A 16,705-nucleotide genomic window follows, 5' to 3' on the forward strand; every position below is an offset into this window, starting at 1 on the left:
AAGGTCCTGAGTTCAATTCCCAGCAACCACATGGTGGCTCACAACCATCTGTAATGAGATCTGGTGCCCTCTTCTGGCCTGCAGGCATACATGTACACAGAATATTATATACATAATAAATAAATATTAAAAAAAGAAAAAGAAAATTTCATTACTTTTTTATCTTAATTGTAAAGGGCATACAGAGAACGTATAAGCACCTAAGAGTTTAGTTCAGGGGTGTGTGGGGGCGCACAGGAGTCAGTTTTGGGTGTACTTCCTGGCCATGTGGGTAGCATGCACCATGGTGCTTTGGACACAGAATATTACCTAATAAAATTTCCTACCCCCACATTATAGCGGCACAGCGAGTCATGAAGCTGCAGTCTCCTTTGTCGGGGCCAGCCTGGGGCCAGCAGTTCGGAGGTGCAGTGACTGCGACAGGCACTGCTCAACCATCCTTCAGCCTGGCTTAGCTTCTGTTTCCTGTCATCCATAATCTATTTTTCATCTATATTTTCTCATTTTTCGTATTTATCTTTCAATAAGCCGCTTTAAATCTACTTGAGAGTGAAGGAAGGTGTAATTTTGTTTTTAATAGTAAAGACAACCCCTGTTTATGAAGATTCTTTTTTTTTTTAAAGATTTATTCATCTACTGTGTACACTGTATTCTGCCTGCATGTATTCTTGCAGGCCAGAGGAGGGCGCCAGATCTCACTACAGATAGTTGTGAGCCACCATGTGGGTGCTGGGAATTGAACTCAGAACCTCTGGAAGAAGCCAGTGCTCTTAACCTCTGAGCTATCTCTCCAGCCTTGTTTATGAAGATTCTAATGTGAGTGTGTAAATCCTATTTAAAGTTGAGCTGGCCCACAGGGTACTGCGGGTCATCAAGGCCTCTGACTAGGAGCAGGCAGGCCAGAGCTCTAGGATGAAGGTGGCTCCTGAACTCTGAGGATGTCCTTGGGACACTGGTGCCACCCAGGGTTAGGAGGCCCTGACTCGACACTGTGCACTTCCAGGTGTGCTGTCCTAGAAGGGGTGCCATTCCCCCAGAACACTCAGCATGGGATGCAAGACCTGAGCCCAATCACAAAGCAATACCAAAACACAAAGAGGGTAGTCTGCTTTGCTTTCTTTGCAGGGGGAGCGGGGGGTTTGGAACACGGTTTCTCTGGGTAGCCCTGGTTGTCCTAGAACTCATTTTGTAGACCAGGCTGGCCTCGAACTCACAAGAGATCCACCTACCTCTGTCTCCTGTAAGCTGGGATTAAAGGCGTGCATCACCATGCCCAGCCAAACTGTAGTCTGGGGACTAGAGTTTCCTCATGTGTCAACATAATGAAAGTCAAAGAGAAGAACAGGAAAATGGTCCAGATGGAAGGAGCTAGAGTCCAGATGACTCACACAGCACGGGCCCCTGCCTACTGAGGGGTGGCTATGAAGGGCAGTACTGGTTCCACAGAGGAAAGGAAATGGACAGGTCAGATAAAATGACTATAGGTAGACAGAGAAGACAGACAGACAGACAGACAGATGTTAAATTTATTGGAGCTGATAATTATGTGGTCGGGTAAGAGACTAGCAATTCTCATCTTTACCTCTGTTTGGTTTGATTTCTGAGACAGTCTCCTACAGCCCAAGAGTTTCACCCTCCCTGTGTAATCAAAGCTGATCTCAAATTTGCTATAATTCTTCCTGCGTCGGCCTCTTTTTTTAAATTAATTTATTTCTTACGTATATAATATTCTGAGTATAATATAATATAATATTCTGAACCATCGTCCCAGCCCTACGAGTTCTTCCAAAAGACAAAGCAGGGTTTCTATTTGATCCTCCCGACGCCCAGGCCTCAGTGCCCAGGAGCAGCTGCCCTGGGAGATCAAAACAGCATCTTTCCTTGCTCACCCCAACGGCTGACCCTCAGCTGCACCCTCCTCAAAAACAGTTTTGCTTTCCTTCTGGGAATTTCCAGACTGCCAAAGACAACTGCATCTGAGTCTCCTGGATGTCACTTTCTCACACACTTTCACTATCTTTAGTGAGTTCACTCTAAGTCTGGGGGGACCAATCCAGGACACCCCCTCTCATGGCACCTCACCGTCCCAGGCCTTGTGAAGTCCACGCTGTGTGCCAGGCTTTGCCGCATCTGGTTACTGAAGAGGCGGACACAGACGCTCTGCAGGTATTCGGGCGTGATCTGCAAGAAGGACAAGGCCATCAGGTGAACGGGTGCTACCTCAGCACTTCCTATAGGAGCTGATGAAACAGCCACACTAGAAAGAGCATCTTACACTTTATCCTCTGTCCGAGTTTCTGCTGCCGTGACAAAATTACCTTACTCTGGTATTTGACTGTAACTGTCCTCCATAGTCTCATAGGGAGTGGCACTATTAGGAGGTGTGGCCTTGTTGGAGGAAGAGCATCACTGTTGGGGAGGGCTCTAAGGTTTCCTACACTTAGGATACGGCCCAATATCTCAGTTGATTTCCTATTTCCTGCAAGGTGGAGGACTCTCAGCTACTCCTCCAGCACCACATTGGCCTGCACACCTCCACGTTCCCGGCCATGATGATAATGGACTGAACCTCTGAAACTGTGAGCCACCCCAATTACATGTTTTCTTTATAATAGTTGCCATGGTCATGGTGTCTCTTCACAGTAATAAAACCTTAACTAAGACACAAAAAGTAATATAGGGAAAAATGGGTTTACTTTAGCTCACTAATCCAGGGTATAGCCAGTCACATGCAGTCAAGGGCGGAGAGAATGTATGCTGCATGCTTACTACTTAACTTGATTCCTCTATTCTTACATGGTTCAGAATCCAGATCTAGGGAATGGTGCTGTCCACAGTGGGCTGGGTCTTCCCAATCAATTAGTTTAAATCAAGACACTCCATAGACCTGCCTTTATGCCAACCTGATCCAGACAATCCCTCGCTGAGATCTCTCCTAGATGTAGATTGTATCAGGTGGATAATTAAAAGTACTCACCACAACCTCAGAGCTCTGGAGAGGAATTTACACACTGACCCAAGAGATAAAAGTAACTGACTACAGAGGTAGGAGAGATGGCTCAGCAGGTAAGAGCTCTGGAGAGGAGTTAACACACTGACTACAGAGGCTGGAGAGATGGCTCAGCAGGTAAGAGCTCTGGCTGCTCTTCCACAGGACCATGGTTCAATTCCCAGCACCTACATGGTGGTTCACAACTGTGATCCAGTTCTAGGGGATCTAACACCCTCACAAAAACATGCAGGCAAAATACTAATGCACATACAATTAAAAAAAATAATTTTTACAAAGTGCTGGAGCTGGTGGTGGTGCACACCTTTAATCCCAGCACTCAGGAAACAGAAGCAGGTGGATCTCTATGAGTTCAAGGTCAGCCTGGTCTACAGAGCAAGTTCCAGGACAGCTGGGGTGTTACACAGAGAAACCCTGTGTCAGGAAGAAGGAAAAAGGTAACTGAATATGGGTAAAATCAGTCACCCTACTTTAGGGCGCCATTCCACTCAGTGCATTTTAATCCCATGGAAAATGAATGGTTTCTCAGCTGATCCTGCAAGTTCAAGGCACGAAGTAGGTGGCCGGCCATATGCAGTGACAAGAATGGTACTTCAGATCTGAAGATCTGGGGTCTAGTTTTTGATTGTTGACGAAATGAGCAGCTGCATTCCTGAGCCATCGGTGAGATAAAAGATGCCTACCTGCTTGGTTCATACTGAGGAGTGATGAGGCCAGATATTTCTGATATTAAAGAAGTGCTAGCTAAGTAGTAACAGTCTTTATTAATACACTGTCAAGTGCATGACAACATGATGCTGACTTCCTGCCATGATGGCTCAGGACGGCTTTGCTGGAATTACAGGTGTGCACAACCACACCCAACTATAAAGTTTAACCATGGATGGTGTTTACCAAATGCGTAGAGAAACACGTTCTGATATGACCCTGGAGCACAGGAACAAGGTCTCAATGTTCATCACTGGGGAGCTGCTAACAGGTCATCCTTAAGAAGAAATCCTGCACAAGCATTTGCAGGATAAGGTGGGGGACTCAGTGATTTCTTTACTAACGTGCTAAAGATGGAGGGCAAAGACCATCAACACACTGTGACAAATGGGAAATAAGTAGCAAGTTTCAGAGGGGTGATGGGTCATAAGACCGCAACTAAATCTAAGAACACTGGGTACATGTGTCTGCACTTGCAAGCCTGTATGTATGCACACAAATGTACTGAAATCACAAGCAAGAACACGTTAATATCTATGTCAAAACGGGGTGAAAGCATGGTGGGGTCCTCGACATTGTTTCAATTTTTTGTCATAAGCATGTCTTTCTAGACAAGCTATGGGGCTGCAGAGATGGCTCGATGGTTGAGAGCACTTGCTGCTCTCTCCCAGAAGATGTGAGTTCAGTACCCAGCATCCACATTAGTGAACTCACATGTACTTATAATTCCAGCTCCACAGGATCTGATGCCCCTCTTCTGGACAGCTTGGGCATCAGGTATACACATGGTGAATAAACACACATGCAGGCAAAACACCTATACATACGATCTAGATGAAAATAAAAAAGAATGACTCCTTTATGTTTTGCCCATCTTTTTCTTTTTTTTTAGATTTCTGTATCTATATGTGTTTTGTCTACATGTAAGGGCACCGCATACATGCCTGGTTCCCCAAGGAGACCAAAAGAGGGAGCCAGACCACTTCCAATTCAGGGAGAACTGAGCCCTGTCCAATGCAAGAGCAAGTATTTTTCCTCAGGGTTTCTCTGTGCAACCCTGGCTATTCTGGAACTCACTCTGTAGAGCAGGCTAGCCTTACAGACCAGATTATAGTAACATACACCTCTAATCTCAGTAGCCATAAAGACACACACCTTTAATCCCAGTAGCCACAATGACACCCATCTTTAATCTCAGTAGCCACACTAGTTGCCATAGAAACTGGGTGGTGCTTGCCTTTAATGATGGTGGTGCACCTTTATTCCTAGCCCTAGAGAGGAATATAAGGCTGGGGAAGACAGCTCTTAGGTGCAGTCTCATTCTGAGATTCCGGGAGGAAACATCACCATTTGAGACTGAGGTCAAGGTAAGAGCCAATGGCTGACTGTTTTGCTCTTTGGAACTTCAGGTTGAACCCCAATTTCTGACTCTGAGTTTTTATTAACCGTGCTTCATCTGGTATCTCTGACTTGACGTCTGCAAATCTCAGCTTGGGAAGTCAGTAGCAGGAGTTCAGAGCTCAGAGCTCATCTTTGATCTTCAAGCCACACCAAGTATCACATCCTCCTGGCTGCCAGAGGCACACCCAGAAGGGGGCACTATTTTGTAATAGGAGAGAAGACAAAAGGGAAGTGTGTGCTTTTCTTTGCAGACTTTCTGTGTGAGTTGAGTTTCTCCATGCCTATTCGAGGCTGAACAGTTCCTCTCCTCCAAAAATCATGTTAGAGTCAAACTTGGGTCCTTACCCTTTGAGCCATCTCTCCAGTCCCCCTTCCTTATTCTCTACACCAGCCACTTATCATAAGTTATCTGGTAACAACAACAACAAAATTAGGTGTTACACAGACCTGGGATCAGTTCCCTGCCAGGGTCAGTAAAGCAATGGCTCTTCCTGTGCTGACCTGGTATCCAGACACTTCTCTCAACTCTGTGCATTTCCTTGGTTTTGGGTTTTGGTTTTTTTGTTTTGCTTCCTTTCTCTCTGTCTCTCTGTCTCTCTCTCAAGACAAGGTTTTATTATGTAGGCCTGGCTAAACTGGAACCTGCTATGTAGACCAGGCTGGTCTCAAACTCACAGAGATCTGTCTTCCTCTGCCTCCCAAGTGCTGTGATTAAAGTATATGCTACTACAATGGGCCCATAAATAAAATTTTGTTTTGCTGTTGTTGTTGTTGTTGTTTTGTATTTTGCTTTGTTTTTTGAGACAGGGTTATCTTTCTAACAATCCTAGCTGTCCTTGAACTCGCTCTGTAGACCAGGCTGGCCTCAAACTCACAGAGATCTGCCTGCCTCTGCCTCCTGAGTGCTGGGATTAAAGGTGTATGTCACTATCACCTGGCCATAAATAATATTTTAAAAGAAAAAAAAAAGAGTAAGGCAGAAACTGACATCAATGAAGAGCATGTGTTGTGTTCAGAACTAGGTAAAATACTGCAAGTGTCGGCACGGCTGCTGTACATTGATTGGCCTTTTGAAATACAGGGCAGGCTCCATCAGTGAAGGCCAGGAGTCCCACAGTAATGCAGCCTGAAATACACAAAGAGGATGTTCCTTACCATCTTGCCACTGACCGTGGCCTCTAGAGAATCCACCAGCTCAGCTGTGACTCCAATGAGGTTGTGGTAGTCGGCCTGGATCTTATTGTACCGTCTGAGGTAGGTCATGGCCCGGCGCTCGGCCTCCACCAGCTGCTGATGGAGCTGCTGCAGCATTTCTAGGAAGACAGTCGACGTTGAAGGCAAGCACAAGGACAGCAGAGGCAGCAAACCAGAATCAAGTAGCCATGCTCTTCTCTGAGGCTGCCAAGCCTTCTGCCTCAGTCCTTCACAGCACTGCCTAAGAGGTGACAATAATGAAAACGAAATCCAGCAGCAAATGCTGGCGAGGACGTGGGGAAGAACGCTCCTTCACTGATAGTGCGACAGTAGCGCAGGCGGCAATTATGGAAAGCAGGATAGAGGTTCCCTGCAAAGGTTGTAGGGCCAAGCTATACCACTCCTGGGCATGCACCCCAAGGACTCTTTGTCCGACCACAAGAATAGCTGCATATCCGCTCTACTGCTACTGCATTCACAATAACAAACACACGGAACGAGCCTAGATGCCCAATGGTACATGGGTAGCTAATAAGATGGGACCCCCACACATAATGGCAGCAGCGTAACTGTGGGCAGAAGGTGCACTTGCAGGAGCAGCAGGGCAAGTGCCAACGACGCGATCGTGTTTAAGGATATCAGCTGCTGCTGGGTATGGTAGTGCCGCACACCTTTATTCCTAGCATGGGGAGGAAGAGACAGGGAAATCTGAGTTTGAGGGCAGCCTGGTCTATAGAATGAGTTCCAGGACAGCCAAGGGTACACAGAAAAACCCTGTCTTGAAAGGCAAAACCAACCAACCAAACAAACAAACAAGCCAAGGGCTAGCCCTGACTCGTCTGACAAGAGCAGCTGACAATTCCCTGCCACCCCTTGTAGTGGGCAGAGAAACCTCAGGTGCTGCAGTGCTCCTAGGCTGTGTGCCAGCCATGCAGCAGCCTGGTAGTAGCTGCCACGCAGTCTAGCTTGGCCCTGTGAAGCCACATCTATACTCCTGCTCCTCCATGGAGGTTCAAGAAGACCTGCCCACTCTGAGCCTTGAGTGTGGAATATATCAGGCAGAACCAGTCACACATCTGGAACCACTGGACTTGGGATCTGCAGAGAAACTGGTACTAAGATGCAGAGCTGCTGACTACACTGCACCTGGTGATGGGGGGGGGGGGAGCATGGAAGGGGTTCGAGGACTCCTCAATGCTATTAGCAGAGTTGAAGTTTACCACGTTTAATGGGTGAGCCAGGTAGGGCTTCCATGCAAAACCAATCACAGACTAAAAGACCCATGTTGTATACTTCCAGAAGGAAAAGAGATTCTCTTGGGACCAGAGAAAAGGCCATCTTCCTTACATCATGTCTGAGAGCCAGCCTGAAAGGTGGCTTACTTGGCAGAGACCTCATGATCACAAGGCACTCAGGCTACAGCATGGGCACTGGCTGCTATTCTTAACCAAATCTGCAGTGAGAATCAAGAGCAAAACACCTAGCCAGAAAAAGGAGCAATGACATATGGCCAAGACTTATCTTAGTTGGTAAAGAAATTAGCTCTAATAAAGAGAAGCCTAAATTCAGGTATAAGTAAATCAAGGCCTTTCTACTGAGACAACAGGGAATGGGCCTAGAGGACACTGCAGAAACCCACAGGGCCACCAGACTCAGAAACACAAAAATATAAATTGGTTTCAAGGACTTTCCAGAAAGAGCAACAGGAGCCCAGACTCTGCTATGTTCAAGACTCTGCCAAAACCAAACCTATGATGCCCTATTCACTCAAGATGGCCTTGGGATTTCTAATAGGTCAGGGATTTTTTTTAAAGATTTATTTATTATGTATACAACATTCTGCCTCCATGTATGCCCACACACCAAAGGAGGTCGCCAGATCTCATTACAGATGGTTGTGAGCCACCATGTGGTTGCTGGGATTTGAACTCAGGACCTCTGGAAGAGGGGACAGTGCTCTTAACCACTGAGCCATCTCTCCAGCCCCCTGGTTCAGGGATGTTTTATACTGACAGCAGAATCCAGGGTCACCCACAGGAAGCCCATGAGGCTAAGCAGTGTGCTGGGATTGAGTCCCTGCAAACAACTCCCAGTGAGGCAATACATTATAAGGCTCCAGCAGTGATACGAAGCTACAAGAGAAGGGGCCAGCAATGTGCAATGCCCACTTAGGAAAGCTGCAGGCAGGATGCATAGCCAGCCTGACAGTGGCCATGTGGGCTGTCACCAGAAAAAACAGATGGAGGCAAGGGTGGGGATTCCTTAGTTCATATTCCACCATACTGCCCCAAGTGATGAACTTATGCGTTGTAGGGTTTCACGTTTGCCCTGGAGGGCTTTGGATTTTTTTGTTTTGGTTTGGTTTTTGAAGACAGAGTCTCTGTGTGGCTTTGGAATCTGTCCTGGAACTTGCTCTGTAGACCGGGCTGGCCTCGAACTCAGAGATCCACCTGCCTCTGCCTCCTGAGTGCCGGGATTAAAGGTGTGTGCCACCACTGCCTGGCCTGGGCGTGGCTCTGGCTTCAGGTGCTTCGCTACATCTTATTTTCCCCTTCTTTCCTTTTGGATTAAGAACCTGTATCCTGCCCACATTCTGATTTTTTTGGGTGTCTTTTTCAGAGTGCAGAGCTCTTGCATCTTAGATGAATCTCTGGTAAGGGGCTTCTGAGCAATGCTAGAACAAGCAAGCTTTAGAGTCTCTCAGAATGGAACGAATGTTTTCACTGTGAGATGGTCATCAGCTTCTGGGGCCAGTGGTACAATCCAACAGTCAGAGCGAGTGTCTCCCATATATTCATGTGTTAGTGGCTTAATCCCCAGGGTGCTGCTACTGGGAGGGCACCAAAACTTCAGGAAGGACACAGACCGTCGTCTCCTTGCTTCCTGGTTCAGGATGTAAGTAGCACGCTCTACCACATCACTCACTATTAACATCAGGTGCCCTCACCAGAGACCCAAGCAACCAGCTGTCTCATGTGGAGCTGCAGCCCCGGAACTGAGAACTGGATCAACACTTTGTTTATGGCATTGAGATCATGGGAAGATGGCTAACACACGAGGAAACCGAGGACAAAAACAAACATTCAGAACCTCCTTGTCTCACGCTACCAGACTCTCCGTATGTGTCACAGCTAAATGATCAACTTCCTGGTAAGCTGAATTTAAAAACTTACTAATACTTCCTTTCTTAAGAAGAAAATGCTGGTGTGGGAGACAGGGTTCAGAGGGAGGGACTGGCTGCTCATCCAGACGACCCCTGTCTGACTCCCAGCACCCACACTGCTACTCACAACTGCCTGTAACCCCAATTCCAGAGGGTCTGATACCTGAGGGAAGCTGGCACATATGCGGTTCATAGACTTACATGGACACAAGATACCTACACATATCAAATAAAAATAATCTTTTTAGAAAGTTTAATTCTCTTAAGTAAAGCACAGAAAAAAACAGGCATGAAGTTCTCAAACCCTCTGACACCACTCTCCTTGGAAAAGAGCAACATTGCTGTTTCATGGACCAAATTTTCACGTAGGAAAACTCCGTCTGCTGGGAGCAGAGGACCCTGCCTTCCTAAATACTTGTGTGTGAAGCTCATCACAAACACTTCCCAACAACTGAAGGCATTTCCAAAACAGAGTATCTAAGACAAGACCACGCAGAGCATTGCAGCTAAAGCCACTGAGGCATATTAACTAGTTTTTCTCACCTTACTGAAAGATGAAATGCTCCAGTAAGAACTATTGTCCATGGAAAAAATATCATTTTATGTAAACACTCAAGACTGAAACTACTCTGGATGTTTAAAAAGATGGAAATGCTGGCTAAAATTGGAACTGTATCTGACAAACTGGAGGTAAAAGCTGAGCTATTAAAATACTTTCTCTGCCCCATGCTGGCTGTGTGCTTCCTGCCAGCCTGTGACTTGGCTGTTTCCCTTTTCTCCATTTCTTATCTAATATGCTGGACATGGTGGCCCACCAGCCGTCCTTAAAGAGCGGGCCTCCAGGAACTGCACAGAGCAGGGTTACAGGGCACTCTGTAAATATTTAGACTTTGAAAGCCCTCATTTGCCAAGTCCACAAATTCTCTCCTTCTCTGTTTCTTCTCACAGCTTACAAGTTGAGCTGGCAAAGCTGTTCTCATGAAAGCTGTAATCAAGATGATTTACCTTTGCTATTCTGTCCATTCTCCTTCTGGGATGAGAAAGCAGCTCAGGAAAACAGCCCTGGGGCATCTGGTGTTGTGAGGCTGATGAGAGAGACCGACCCAGCAGAGACCAGAGCTCCAAAGGTTGCTGAAAACAACCAGAGAGCAGTTTCTCATGCTGCTTGGTCACTGCCACCCCTTCACACCACCACAGTGAACTCCACGAGAACCAGGCACTGCAGTATTTCCACAGCCTCCACACTGGCCTGCTTGCCCCTAACAGAGGTCTCTGCACTGCTGGCAAAACCTTCCCAGTATGCTTCTCTGAACCCGTAACAATAAAACTGTCACCGCAGCGAAGGGCACAGACTGGGGGAGGACAGTGGCTAAGGCTGCACCACCACGTCTGTACAATGTGCAGAGTCTCCTACGGATTTCTTCCTTCTCTGCTCACAGTCCTATGCATGCACGCTGCGTGGCCTATTCAGTGTGCATTTCAGTGACTTTCTGCACAGCGAGAAATGCACTTCCAGCACTGCAGTCACCTCTGTTCTTTTCTTTCAGGGTAAGGGAGCAAACCCAGGCCTGTGCATAAGACACATGTGGATAGATGCTTGTCCAATAAGAAAAGACTCATGTTCTTGAACCACTGGGGAATAAGTCAGTCTCCAATGGGGGGGGGGGTGAGAGAACATTCTGTTATTCTTGGAACAGGCTCCATTTATAGCTGTGACACTGTCCCTCTGTACTCTCAAAAATGTCCCCAGTGCATTGAATTAGGATAATGGTTGTACAACTATGTCCAGTTGCTAAAAATCAAAGACTTTGACAGTTATGATGGGTAAACTTTATAGTGTATACAGCTATGCAACATGGTTGCTTAGAAAGAAGTCTTGATTTGAGTGGCAAATCCAAACGCCATGACCTCGAGGCCTCCCAAATGACTCAAGGGTCTTTGCAAAGTAACACTTTTTTGAACATAGAGTTTTTTCTTTTTTTCCTACTGAGGCAGTTTCTTGGCTGATGATACCAATATAAGACCAGAGGGATGGAAACATGGCTCAATGATTACACTTGTTTCTCCCCCACAGGGCCTGAGTTCAGTTCCTAGCACCCACGTCAGGGAACACACCCTCCTGAAACTCCAGCTCCTGGGTATCTGATACTTTCTTTTGGCCTCTGTAGACATCTGACCTAACACACACACACACACACACACACACACACACACACACACACACTAAAATAAATATATCTTTCAAAAAATAAAATTAGACCATTGCCAAGTCTCATAAACCCACGGAAGTCAGCCCTTTCCAGTTCATGGTAAAGCCTCCACGGATGCTTAATTCACCTCATATACAAATGCAGCAGATCCTTGACAGTTTGCTGGTTTGAGATACCCAAAGCCAGTGATGATGCTATAACCCCAAGGGGTCCCCACTCACTTCAAAAGGATACATAGATGGTTAAAAGTTTTGGCGTGTTACTGGCTTTAAAAATTAAAGCTAAAAACTTTTCCAGCTTCAGCTTTAATTCTGGAGTCCAAGAATCCTGAAGAAAAACAAAACAAAATGTCAGCTCACTAAATAGCCACGGTACCAGCAAAGCTGTGAACATGGGGTTAAATAGCCCTGTGAGTTACAGAAACCAAATGTGAAGTAGCCTGCCAGGGTTGGGAGAGCATGGAAAACAGGTTTCCTGATGTGTGACTGATTCATTCATAAATAATTCAAGGATCCACAGCAGGGAAAAATAACTTGCACATGACTGGAAAATTTCATGTGATTTAAATAAGCATGATAGGTAACCTTATTAGGCTGAATACCAAACATAATTCAGCATAGTCTAGGCATGCATGCCATGGTAAAGAAAGGGAGTCACTTCTAGACATCGTCTACACTATATGAAAGAATAGTGTAGAAGCCACACTACCTCATGTCACGACGAGCACTGTAATATAATTTTAGTCCAATCTGCCCTTGAAAATAAATTACTGCCAGTTGTAGTGGTGCACGCTTTTAATCCCAGCACTTGTGAGGCAAAGGCAGACAGATCTCTGTGAGTTCAAGGACAGCCTGGTCTACAGAGGGAGTTCCAGGACAGCCAAAGATACACAGAGAACCTGTCTCAAAAAGCCAAAAATTTAAAAATAAAAATAAAAGAAATAGAGGTTAAAGCCACATAAAGATGGAAAACACACAGAGAATCTGGATAACTGTATGTTATTATGTTCTCTTTAAATTGTTTGAATGCTGAGGAAGGAGCAACGGCTACTAAAAGATATGTATTTATAAATGCTGCTGAATTAATCCAAGATAGATATTTTGAAAATACCTTGACTTTAAAATTGAAGTCAAAAGATATGTTACTGGGCCTGGAGAGATGGCTCAGTGGCTACGAGCACCAGCTGCTCTTCCAGAGGTCCTGAGTTCAATTCACAGCAACCACGTGGTGGCTCAAAACCATCTATAATGAGATTTGGTGCCCTCTTCTGGCATGTGGGCATACATGGAGGCAGAATGTTGTATACATAATAAATAAATAAATAAATAAATAAATAAATAAATAAATAAATCTCTTAAAAAGAGATATGTTACTTTGGAGATGTTTTGCTTTTGTTTCCACAGAAAATGAGAGGCTATGGATTTATTGTGAGTTAAGAAAAATCAGGTTTGATCAAGACCACCTGAGAAATCTCTGGTAGGAACAGATGGCCCAGATGTCTGAGTTCTACATCTAGAACAGATTCAAGATGCTGGGGTGATCAAGCCTCACAGTATACTCCAGTCAGGACTTGATCAAAATCTAAATTTTCTTTAGGTCCCCATAAGAGTATCGACACCCCCAACAAGCAGGAAGTAGCCAGGAAAACTATGCCCACATTCCCAAAAAATGGATTATGGATATTTTTCTTTGTTTAGAATGTTGGTTACAAGTTATTATGGCTAATGGTCAGGAGAAAAGCTAAACAAAGGATATCAGATTCAGAGTTCTTGTTATTTAAAAAAAAAAAAAGAGGGGGAAGTGGTGTGGTACAATTGTCTGTATTCTGTCAATTATATTTTAAATACACGCTGATTGGCCAGTAGCCAGGCAGGAAGTATAGGCGGGTCAATGAGAACAGGAGAATTCTGGGAAGAGGAAAGCTTATTCTGCAGTTCTGACCTGACCACAGAAGAAGCAAGATGTGACTGCCTCACTGAATAAGATACTGAGCCATGTGGCTAGCATAGACAAGAATAATGGGCTAATATAAGTTATAAGAGTTAATAAGAAGCCTGAGCTAATGGGCCAATCAGAACTGGAGTTATGGATGGTTGGAAATCATCATGTGGGTTCTGAGAATCAAACCCAAGAGTCCTCTGCAAAAACAATAAAATGATCTTAACTACTGAGCCATTTCTCCAATTCCCAAATCAATAAAAAAAAAAAAACAATCAAAACAGGGGCTGAGAGTGTGGTTTAGGGGGAGGAGTACTTGTCTAACATACTAAATACTAGCATGGTAAAACACTAAATTCGATTCTTAATACTAAATAAAACTTAGCATTGTGCCTGGGCGGTGGTGGCGCACGCCTTTAATCCCAGCACTCGGGAGGCAGAGGCAGGCAGATCTCTGTGAGTTCGAGATCAGCCTGGTCTACAGAGCTAGTTCCAGGACAGGCTCCAAAGCCACAGAGAAACCCTGTCTCGAAAAACCAAAAAAAAAAACAAAAAAACAAAAACAAAAACAAAACTTAGCATTGTGGTACAAGCCTGGAATCCCAGCACTGAGAAGTTAGAGGCAGGAAGATCAGAAATTCAAGGTCATCTCAGTTACGTGCTGAGTTCGTGGTCAGGCAAGACCTTATCTCAAAAAATCAATAAAAAAAACAAGTATTTAACCCTTCCCCCAGTCAAGTTCTGGTTTTGATTACTATTTTATTAACCAATAAACAGGACTTTTCCACTCAATTACTTCTCTGACAATGTTTTTGCAACCAACACAAACAGACTAGAATACAAATCCTCTATGCACAGATCCTTTATTTTTTTCCTTGACTGTTCTTATTTCTATTGTTTTTAGCTTTAAGAAGGACATTTTCTGAGTCTGAGAAGCACTTGATCCCACACTTTCAAAGAGAAGTGTGAAAGGCAGGAAAAAACGGGGCCTCTCAGATGAAGTCTGGAAAAGGCCACACTCATCCTCGCTCTATTTCTTCCTGGGCAGAACACAAGCTTTCAAGTGCACTCATGGTTGCTGAGCTGTATTCCAGAACCGAACGCTCTGATCCTTCGGAATCTTTGGTGGAACCCTAATACACAGCAGGACTACTAAGTTTGTTGGGGCTGGGTGGGCCCAGGGCTCACCTCCATGGTCCCCCCCAACACTGGCCTCCTGCCCTCTCTCTCCTTTGCAAAGCCCGAAAACTTCAATTCTCCCCAGCCCCCCAGTGACTGAACCTAGGGTGCTCTACAGGCTCAGCAAGGGCCACCCTGAGTTACGGCCCCAGCTTCTTTTACTCTTCATTTTGAGATAATAGGATCTCATTAAATTGCCCAGATGGCCTTAAACTTCCTGCCTCAGTCTCCCTAACAGCTGGGATTACAGGTCTGTACCACCAGGCTTGACCCTTCGGCCTCTTTAAATCTCTACTAACTAGTTTAAGTCAGTCCCTGGCAAGCGCAAGCACTTGCTCAGGAATTCTCCCTAAAAAAATCAGAGGCATCCTAAGTGTCTCCGCAGAGGGTGTTCACTGACAGTGTGCAGCTCTGAGCACTGCACAGAAACTGACCTGGGCTGGTGAAGCGCACTCCAAACTTTTTATTATTGATTTGTGAATGTATGAGTGGCTGTGTGTGTTCCCGAGGAAAGTGATGTGTTAACTCCCTGAAGGCAGAGTTCCAGGCAGGTGTGAGCTCTCTGATATGGGTGCTGGGCCTCAAACGCAGGTCCTCTGCTCTTACCCACTGAGCCATTTCTCCAGCCCATGATGTATACTTTTAACCTCAGCACTAGCAAGACAGAGCTCTCTGTGAGGTCAAGGCCAATCTATTCTACTACACAATGAGTTTTAAGGAACCAGGAAAACATGACATAGTGAGAGTCTGTCTCAGAAAAAAAAAAGGAGCTGGACATGGCGGTACATGCCTTTAATCCGAGGACTCAAGAGGCAGAGACTAGGAGATCTCTGAGTTCTACAAGTCCCAGGGCAATCAGGGCTACTTAGAGAGACCCTGTCCTGTCTCTAAAAAAAAAAAAAGAAAAAAGAAAAACACCACACCGAAAAAAACACAGAGAAATTTCTTTTTTTTCTTGACACTGCAACACTTAAAATATTTTTAAAAAATGAAAACCCTTGATAAAATGAGGTCCATTAAAAACAAACCTGAGTGACAGGAAAGGAACTGCAGAGTCCCCAGTGAAGTGAAAGTAAGAATCCTCAGAGCATAAACTTGTGATCCAGAGGGCTCCACCGCTATGGTTCTTCACTCAGAGGCTAAGGGAAGGAACTGCAGCTGCGCTAAGCCTAACACAAACGAAGGGCAGAAAACCTCACTCCAGGCCAAAATGGTAAATTTTATCCCATATGTTCTTTATCATAATTTTTAAAATGGAGATAATGAGAAGAATCAGGGACACTTGATCAGCTACCCGGAGGAAACAATAAAGAGAATGGAAGAGAGGTAACAGATGAAGAAATATAAACTGGGATTTTTTCAGAACTCTTTCAACATATAAGGAGGCTCAATAAATGAAATTAGAAATTTGACCCAGGAAACACTAAAGTGAAATTATACAATCTCAAATCCAGAGAGAAAAGATAGATCACTCTCAGAGAGAGACAGGCAACTCCAAGGTAGCAGCAAGGGAGACAGGAGAGATGCAGTTTAGCTAGGTCTGAATAAAAGTGGATCATCTCTTCAAGACCTATAAAGTATCAACAGCACGACCAAAGGGCTAACATATGTTTTAAACATTGGTTTACGTTAATAAGCTGTAGTGTTGATGACGACAACAACAAAATAACCTATTTTACGACAAAAGGAAAGTCTATTAAAACAATCAGAACACTGTTTTAAAATACAATGTAATGTAGATATCTTCTTCCCTGCTCCTACAACTGCCCTTCCTCCATCTCCACCCTCCCACTCCCCCAAGCTCTCCCCAGTCTTTCCCTTCTCCCTTCTCTCTCCCCCTCCCCCCTTCTCCCATCCTCACACCAACACCTACCCCCACCCCCATGCTCCCAACTTTTGCCC

General features: G+C 45.1%; 1 protein-coding gene across 3 annotated transcripts in view; it reads right to left on the reverse strand.

Annotated features, from left to right (window-relative positions):
• Armc9 (armadillo repeat containing 9) overlaps positions 1-16,705 on the reverse strand; it is a 133,424-nt gene that overhangs the window by 102,888 nt on the left and 13,831 nt on the right. For all 3 annotated transcript variants that reach the window (XM_026786155.1, XM_005361765.3, XM_026786154.1), the window contains 4 exons: positions 11,921-12,013; positions 10,482-10,506; positions 6,275-6,432; positions 2,083-2,181 (listed from right to left, as the gene is read on the reverse strand). In XM_026786155.1, the coding sequence (XP_026641956.1) occupies positions 2,083-2,181; positions 6,275-6,432; positions 10,482-10,506; positions 11,921-12,013 (375 nt within the window). The remainder of the gene's footprint in view (positions 1-2,082; positions 2,182-6,274; positions 6,433-10,481; positions 10,507-11,920; positions 12,014-16,705) is intronic.

Source organism: Microtus ochrogaster, linkage group LG4 (genome assembly GCF_000317375.1).
Source record: "Microtus ochrogaster isolate Prairie Vole_2 linkage group LG4, MicOch1.0, whole genome shotgun sequence".
Taxonomy (NCBI): Eukaryota; Metazoa; Chordata; class Mammalia; order Rodentia; family Cricetidae; genus Microtus; species Microtus ochrogaster.